Consider the following 9235-nt stretch of genomic DNA (forward strand, 5'->3'; position numbering starts at 1 on the left):
TTTCATGTTCTTATAAAATTTAAATTGATCTTTGGCCCTTACTTTTCTTTAATCTTTGTCTTACTTGTTGGTTTTTACTTCTTCATCTGGGGTTTCTCTTCTCCAGGCTGATCCCATTTTTATTTATTAGTTTCATCCAGTCATCGATCTACCAGTGTTTCAGTGCTTGTAAAGAGCAGTCAGCTGGGAACGAAGAGGGAATTACTTTTGTCTCAAGGCTCCAAAAATTAACTGTGCAACCCGGGGCACCTCAGTTTCCCCATCTTCAAAATTAGGAGGCTGAAATAATTCATCTTTAACATCATTTCTAGCTCCAGCAACCAAATGACTGAGTTAGTTAAAGGACAACAGCTTTATTCCATTATATAAAAGATACTAATAGAGCAAATAATTAATTTATAACAATATGTGCAAAGGTAATATATAGTGTGTATGGATTAATAAAAAGCTAGTGAGTGTAGCTATGATGTACTCAAGTTACTTACTAAGTTGTCAAATTAAAACGTTTTCTAACCATTGAATTTTAAATCTGGCAATTAGTGCTGATGAGATGAAGTGTCTAACTCAGAAAGATTGTCGAGTGTGTGAAGAGTGAATGTGGGTTATATACAAACTTTACGTAAGCTAAGAAACAATTATAAGCTCTAGAAACAGCTGTCATGGGCAACCAGCCTAGTATCCAGCCTGCTAAGGGTACAATTGAGCGTATGCAGAGGCTAACGAGCTCCTGGAGTCAGCTGGACGCTGCTCATTTCTGCAGACGTTGGACAGTGAATCTCCCTCTGGAGAGTTGGGGCTGTCTCCCTCCGTGAGAGAGACTCAAGGATGGTTCTCCAGGAAGGCGTTACTTTTTCTTTTTCTCCTTCTTTTTTCCTTTATCCTTTTCTTTTTCTGCTTCACCTCCTGTCAGGGCCAAAGCTCGCTTTCTACCCAGAGGAGTTTTGGCATACCAGTCCTGAAATAAAATAGATGTTTAGAAAAATATGAAGATCACATAGATTCACCGGAATACTTTTAAAAATAAAGAAAAGCCTGTTAGGAAGGAAGGGGCAAGTCATCATTGCACTTTGGGCATTTAATGTGTGTTTAATACGGACTTTTGGCCAATGGGCTTTCCAATCAGTATTTCTGAATGAATGGAAAGGTCTACTCAAGGAGTTAACAGTTTCAGAGAATCACGGGCCAAATCTAACTAACAGTCCTGTCCAGCTAAGTTCCCCTATCTTCTTGGTGCTCTTTCTCTGTCCTGAGCCTGTGGGTTTTCTTGGTAATATGAATGGCCCTCAATGGTTCACACATGGACTCTAGAAGCTGGGCTGGTGGCCACGTGTGAATCACTGAAGGGGAAGACTCTGTTGAAAATATGGCATAAATACTGGAACCAAAATAACAACAAACTGTGATTGTAACTGGTCCTGTGACAGCATTTATCTCAACCTTTGCACTTTATTTAAAACATGAGAAACATTTCTGTTTATAAACTCTAGAGTCATAATATTTCACTGAATGACTATACTACAAGTTATTTATCAAGTCTCCATATTTTTTTATTATTATGGACAACATCATAGTTCACAGTTTTTACACACTGCCTTGCACACATGTGAGTAATGTGTACATTGCTCTCTGAAGTGGCTGTGAGTGGAAAACTATCTCTGTCTTTGTGTGTCTTAAAATGTTTTTGTTTTCTCCCTACTCTTGGATGCTAGTTTAGCTGGATATGAAATTTCAGGGAGCAGGTTGTTTTTCCTCAGCAATTTGCGGATATTATCTCACTGTCTGGTGGCATATAATGTTGCCAATGAGGCATTAATATTTCAATTTAGAACCCTGATGTGTGTGGTTGGGGCTTGGATTCTGATTTCTTAGGAAATACTTCTGTTGCTTTGATGTGACTTTAGGGGTTTTAATGATACCATATCATTTTTTTTTTACTGGTAAAATCTGCAGCTGGAGTTGAGAATATTATTTTTCTTTTCAGCTTTGCTAGAGCAGGGATCCACAAACTATGGCTAATGGGCCAAATGTGGCCCACTGCCTGTTTTGCAAACAAAGTTTTATTGGAAGCCAGCCATGCCCGTTCTTTTATGTATTGTCTATGGGTGCATTTTCACTACAACACGGAGTTGAGTAGTTTCAACAGAGACTGTCTGGCTCTCAAAGCCTAAAATATTTACTATCTGGCCTTTTACAGAAAAAGTTTGCCAGCCCCTTTGTAGACCATTGCTTCAGGATCACTCTCACGACTATCTTTCACCTCCCACTGAAGCATTGGTGGTAAAACCACAAAGGAAACACAATGTTTATATTTGGTGGAAAAATGATACATTGTAGAGAGACATTTGCCCAATCTTAAGTGGGTTTCCAGAGATAATAGGCCTACATGAGAATTCCAGTTCTTTTTTCTGGTGATCACATGGCAAATGTTATGGTGGCCTTGGACTACATGGATGGGATTCTCCTGCCTTGTCTTCCCAGTTGGCCAAGGAAACTACCTCCAGGTCCAGAAAGGGAGCACAACCGTGCTCATCTTGACTCAAGAGGAGAGCAGATAGGGCTGGAGGAGGGCCTGGGGCCTGGGCATCAGGAACTAGGGTTCTATCTTGACTGTGCCTCAGAGCAGCCATGCGTCTGGATAAAGCACACAACTCCCTGTGACTTCGTTTCCTTCTATAAGAGGGGGAGATGGAGGAGATGACTCTCAAAGTTTCCTCCAGATGGAAACACTCTATGAACTTTCCAGAAGGTATTTAAAAATTGGCAACCTAAATTTTAGAAAATTCTCTTGTGAAGAGAAAGTGATTACACTTTCTCTGGCAAGCATAGTGAAAAATGAAGAGTACCACAGTAAAGATGGGACAAAAACAGCATGGATGCATACTATTTAGAGAATGGTTTCGTCTAGGTGGAGTCCCTGGGTGGTTAACATGCTCTGCTAATAACTCAAAGGTTGGAGGTTGGAGTCCACCCAGACGTGCCTCTGAAAAAAGATCTGGAGATCTACTTCCAAAAAGTCAGCCATTGGAAACCCTCTGGAGCACGGTTCTACTCTGACACGTGTGGGATTGCCATGAGTTGGAACTGGAGTCCACTCAATGGCAACTGTTTTTTTTTTGTTTTTAACCTCTATGCAAAACTTGTTCCGTTATGTGAAATATGAAGCAAAAGCCAATGAAAACCAACCCAATGGTGGGAAGGGCAATCCAGTGGCTGCTAATTGATAGGGCCAAGGGCCATGCTTTTTCTAAAAGTTGGAAGACACGATTTGCTGCTAAGGTTTGAATGATTTTGGGATCCAAACATTTCTTTCAAGTTTTCCAATTTCATTGTGTCTGGCACAGTCCAAGGTGATGGCAGTAGGGAGGCCAGAGCAGGAAGGGGTGAGACAAGTGTTTGCCATGAAGATTTGGCCACTGTTATGGATTGAATTGTGTTCCCCACAAAGTATGTGTTGCAGTCCTGACCCCATACCTGTGGGTGTGATCCTGTTTGGGAACAGGGCTTCTGTGTTATGTTAATGAGGCCATGTCAGCGAAGGGTGTGTCCTAAACCTAGTCACTGCTGAGAGATGCTAAAAGCAGATTAGACACAGAAGCGAGCGCAAACAGGGGAAGACAGATGCCACAGGAAGAGCGCCCGGGAACCAAGCAACAGAAGCTGAAAGGGACGAAGACCTTCCCCCAGACCAGGCGCCCTGAATTTGGACTTCTAGCCTCCCGAACCGTGAGCAAATACAATTCTTTTTTTCAAAGCCATGCACTTGTGGGATTTCTGCTACAGCAGCGCTTGGAGACTAAGCCACCAAGGTGTCCGCTTACCTTAAAGCTGTCCTCTTCCTCTTGGTACACGGGATCCATGCTGGCTATGGCCGAAATGAACTCGACTGCTCTCAGAGGCTTGTGTATCTGCTGCCGGATTCTTCGGTCTGTGAGCACGCCTCTGACCACCTGGACGATGTGTCCCTGGGTGAAGCCATCGGTCACCTTTGCAAGGCAACTTATGTTCAAAGCATTCGTCACGACTCCTCCGTTTCGCTGGATGATTTGTTTCCACAAGACTGTTGCGCCCGGGGTGGTGGTGAAGACACAGAGAACAGGAGTTAGCGCACAGAAAGCACGTCAGGCCAGCTCTGGTACCAAGCTGCGTCTCATCGAGAAAGGAATCCACAAGGAGCCCATTCCACTTTATTTGTAATTCAGATGAACAGGAAGCTAAAATAACAACATGCTTTCCTCTTGGTAATTTTCAACCATGAGGCAGACACACTGCCGACCGCGGGCTCTGTAGATCCACCAGCCCCTTGCAGATTGACAAGGACAATTAAATCATGTCAGTATGGCTTTACTGTGGTACCTTTGAATAGGCTTACAATCTCTCCAAATCAGAAATTCACATAGGGTGCAGATGTGGGATCTCTGCTAATCAGAATATTTCCCAAAGAGTCTGGGCAAGTAGGAGTCTCACTTATATACTTTCTAATTATAAAGTCCACTCATAACATTATTTTTACATGTGGAATTCAAATGGGATTCCCATTTCAATTTAACTACTGTGGGGTTCAGTTCTTTTTGGGTGTAAGACACTCCAGTACGCACTGTATTAAACACAGAAATCTGACCCTATTTACTCCCCCCAACAATGGTCAACACATGTAGGTTGAGAGAAACCACTGGAAAGATGCCTGGTTGTCCTCAGGGACAGTGGGACCTGCGGCGACCGAGACAGTTCCGTTAGAATGAAGGGATATTGTGAAAATGAATAATGACATTATCCTGATGCTTACTTTTTAGAGATAGAATGAACTCCTCCTGCACAGCATTTAAAATCAGACCACATTTAGAGAACCACGTCCGTTCTGTAAAGAGCGCCCAAGAGCAGTAAGGGAGACCCTGTGACTAATGTAATTGCATCCAGACGGTGAGAAAGGATGAAGGGCATTCACAAGGCTGTCCACTTCACCCCAGAGGATGGTCTTGGCACCAGCAGGAGCTGGTCAAAGGTCTTGAAGAAAGAATTTTAACTGGGTTTGAGGGATATTAGTAACTTTTTTTGGTTTTATAATTTATTTTTTGTTGTTGTTGTTGAGAATATACGTAGCAGAACATACACCAATTCAATAGTTTCTACATGTACAATTCAGTGACATTGATTACAGTCTGAGTTGAGCAACCATTCTCACCCTCCTTTTGTGGACTGTTCTTCTCCCATTAACATGAACTCACTGCCCCCTAAATTTCCTGTAGAATCTTTCAAGTTGCTATTGTCAGTTTGAGTCCACATAGATAGATCTTCAAAGAGCACGATGCTTAAGCTAGATATTCTTTACTAGTTGAACGAAGCTATTGTTTGGTTTTAAGAAGACTACAGGGGATATTTTTGGTTTAAGGTTTAAAGATTATCTTAGGGCAGTAGTTTCAGGGGTTCATGCAGCCTCTGTAGCTCCAGAAAATCTGGATTCCATGAAAATTTGAAATTCTGTTCTGCATTTCCCTTCTTTTGCTCAGGATTCTTCTATAAAATCTTTGATCACAATGTTCAGTAATGGTAGTGAGGTACCATCCAGTTTTCCTGGTCTCATGACAAAGGAGGCAATTGTTCATGGAGGCAATTGTTCATGGAGGCAATTGTTCATGGAGGCATTTGTTCATGGAGGCAATTAGCCACACATTCCATAGCCTTCTATTCCTGACTCTGTTATAGGGAACCCAAGTTTGAGAAGGGACAGTGTTGACATGTCGTTGGGTTGTTAACCATTGTCATAAAACAATATGTGTACTAACTGTTTAATGAGAAACTATTTGTTCTGTAAACCTTCATCTAAAGTACAATAAAAAAATTAAAAAAAGAAAAAGAATCATCTTAGGTGAAGGGAAGGACAACACACAATACAGGGAAAGTCAGCACAACTGAACTAAACCAAAAGCTAAGAAGCTTCCTGAACACAACCAAATACTCAAGGGACAGAGTAGCAGGGGCTGGGATCTGGGGACAGTGATTTTGGGGGACATCTAGGTGAATGGCATAACAAAGTTTATTAAGAAAATGTTCTGCATCCCACTTTGGTGAATGGCATATGGGGTCTTAAAAACTAGTGAGCGACCATCTAAGATGCATCAATTGGTCCCCACCCACCTAGATCAAAGAAGAATGAACACCAAAGACATAAGGAAAATATTAGCCCAAGAGACAAAAGGGCCACATAAACCAGAGACTCCATTACCTGAGACCAGAAGAACTAGGTGGTGCCGGGCTACAACCAATGACCGCCCTGACAGGGAACACAACAGAGAGTCTCTGATGGAGCAGGAGAAAAGTGGGGTGCAGAACCCAAATTCACATAAACAGAACAGACTTAATGGTCTGACTGAGACTGGAGGAACCCTCCAAGCCATGGCCCCCGGATGCTCTGTTAACACAGAACTAAAACCATTCCCGAAGCCTACTCTTCAGACAAAAATTAGACTGGATTATTAGACTGGATTAAAATAATACTCGTGAATCGTGTGCTTCTTAGTTCAAGGAGATACATGAGACCAAATGGGCAGCTCCTATTTGAAGGCAGGATGAGAAGGCAGAAAAGGTCAGGAGCTGGTTGGACGGACATGGGAAACCCGGGGCGGAAAGGGGGAATGTGCTGTCACATTATAGGGATTGCAACTAGTGTCACATAACAATATGTGCATAAATTTTTGTACGAGAACTTGAGCTGTAAACTCTTCACCTACAAATTAAAAAAAAAAAAAAAAGAAAATCCTATGTATCACAATGGTTCGATCCCCAACCGATCAAGAGGATGGTGAGGGACTGAACAGTGTTTCATTCTGTTGTGCATGGGGCTGCCATGAGCTTGGGATGGAAAAAAAAAATCAGTCAATGGAAACCCTATGGATCACAAAAGAATATTGCTTGATATAGTGCTAGAAGATGAGGTGGATTGATCAGGAAGATGGCAAGGGGCTGGGCAATGTTTCATTCTGTGATATGGTTGCCATGAGTTGGAGCCAACAGGACGCTAATTAACTACAACAACAACAAGGAACAGAGAGAGGGAGGGAAACAGGAAGAAATACAAGAAATGAGAGAGATGGGGGAGAGAGGGAAGGAGAAAGAGAGACAGAAAGAGAGGAAGAGAAGAAAGGAGGAGGAGGAAGAGAAAAGATATTGAGAGAGAGGTAGAGATAGAGAACCACCCCCATCTGTCAGTCTGTCTACTGTGGTAGCTTGCCTTTTGCTGTGATGCTGGAAGCTGTGGCACTGGTGTTTCAAATACCAGCAGGGTCACCCATGGTGGACAGGTTTCAGGGGAGCTTCCAGATTAAGACTAGGAAGAAAACCCTGGTGATCTACTTCCGAAAACCAGCCAATGAAGACCCTATGGATCACAGCAGAATATTGCCTGACAGTGCTGGGTGATGAGATGGACTGATCATGAAGATGGCGCAGGAATGGGCCACGTTTCATTCTGTGACATGGTTGCCGTAAACTGAAGTTGACTGGATAGCAATGAACAACCACAAGAAGAGAGAGAGAAGGAGGAATTAGGAGGCGGGGGACAGGGAAGAAGAAATAGAGAAAAGAAGGGAAGAGACAGGAGGGGAGGGGAGGAGAAGAGAGAAGGGAAGAGGAAATCTGACCAAAGGGGAAGCAAGAGTGGATGAGCTCCCATGAAGCAAAAGTGTGCTGTGTGTTTGTGTGTAGAACCCTCTCCACGAACTGACTGTGGCTGAAGCTGCCAGCGCCTACCCATCTCCGTCTTCTCTCCTTCCTGGGCTAGAATGTGCTTTCCTGTCCCTTTAACCACGGTGGGCTATGTGACTCATTCTGGCCAATGTAATATGAGTGGAAGAAATGTTGGCCCCTTCTGCATCAGTCCCTAAAATCTCCTGTGAGATTCTCCACGCCCTTTCTCTCTTTTTCTTTGATGTTGGCTAGGTGCAAAGGAACCAGTGGAGGGCATCGAGGCTATGGAAGACAGAGAAGCTTCTAGATGAATGGAGAAGTAATTGGATCCAAAGTCTTCCTGTACTTTGCATGTAACATTGATTTGTGAAGCCAGGATCACAATTTATTACGATAGAAATGAGCACATATTGAACATGGAGTGGTTAATAAGCTAATAGTTTATAATACGTGGGAAGTAGAGGGTTGCTCTTTTAGCAAATAAAATTGACTAGGCACTTAAGATCAACTAGATAGGATCACACCCCCACTCCTTGCTCCATTTTGGTGGTTCTATTATAATTGGAGAAGATAAACAGAAACCAAGTCTGAACTAATCATCTTTAGCACGACCACTAATGCTAACCACCATTACCACATTATCACTACCGCCATCACCTCCACCACTACTGTCCCATGGACTGGGCTCACCACGACTGCCGTCATATCCATTACACCTTGTAACCTCTGTTTCCATCATGATTACCATCCTGCCCAGCATCACCACCACACCACCACCACTACCATCACCTCTGCCACTAATGCCACCATGACCATCATCATCTCCATGAACACCAACCTCCCCGGCATCACCACCATCACCACCACTGTCACCACCACCACCACCACCATCACCATCACTGACAACACCATTTATAACTCTGACACCACCATCACCATCTCAGTACTAAATCTCCCACCACTACCACCACCATGGCAGTGGTTACATATGGTCAGAAAGATGGGCCCTCAGTGAGCCCCATCTCCGGTACTCACACCACCATGTAGCTGGCTGCCCTTGAACCGGGACTGGCAATAGAGAGTGGTGAAGGTGACTCTATGTGACTTCTGAGGCTGGTCATAAGAATTCTTCCAGCTTCTGCCTGGGCCTCTTGGGAGGCTCTCTTGGAACCTGGCCACCATGCTGTGCAAAGCCACAGGAGAGGCCTCCCAGAGTCTATCTGGGCAGCAACCCCAGCTGAACTCCCAGTCATCGGCCAGCATCAACTGCCAGTCACAAGAGTGCGCCATCTTGGATGTCCAGCCCCATTGAGTCTTCAGATAACTACAGTCCAGCTGACATCTGACTGCAACATCATGAGATGCCTCAAGGGAGAACTCTCCAGCTGAGCCCAGGCAGCTCTCAGAACTATGGGAGGGAGTCAATAATTTGTTGTTTTAAGCCATTAAGTTTTGGGGATGTTTGTTGTGCCGCAAGAGATAACACAAACAACAACTTGCACCATCACCACTTCCACTCCTCAACCTCTCATTTGCTGCTCGTCCTCCACCACCT

General features: G+C 43.7%; 1 protein-coding gene across 1 annotated transcript in view; it reads right to left on the reverse strand.

The window, feature by feature from the left end:
* Positions 1 to 436: 436 nt before the first annotated feature.
* LOC101343641 (IQ and AAA domain-containing protein 1) overlaps positions 437 to 9235 on the reverse strand; it is a 64809-nt gene continuing 56010 nt past the window's right edge. The window contains exons 10-11 of the mRNA XM_023740861.1: positions 3819 to 4057; positions 437 to 955 (exon numbers count right to left, since the gene is read on the reverse strand). Of these exons, the coding sequence (XP_023596629.1) occupies positions 845 to 955; positions 3819 to 4057 (350 nt within the window). The 3' untranslated portion in view covers positions 437 to 844. The remainder of the gene's footprint in view (positions 956 to 3818; positions 4058 to 9235) is intronic.

Source organism: Trichechus manatus, unplaced genomic scaffold (genome assembly GCF_000243295.1).
Source record: "Trichechus manatus latirostris isolate Lorelei unplaced genomic scaffold, TriManLat1.0 scaffold00165, whole genome shotgun sequence".
Taxonomy (NCBI): domain Eukaryota; kingdom Metazoa; phylum Chordata; class Mammalia; order Sirenia; family Trichechidae; genus Trichechus; species Trichechus manatus.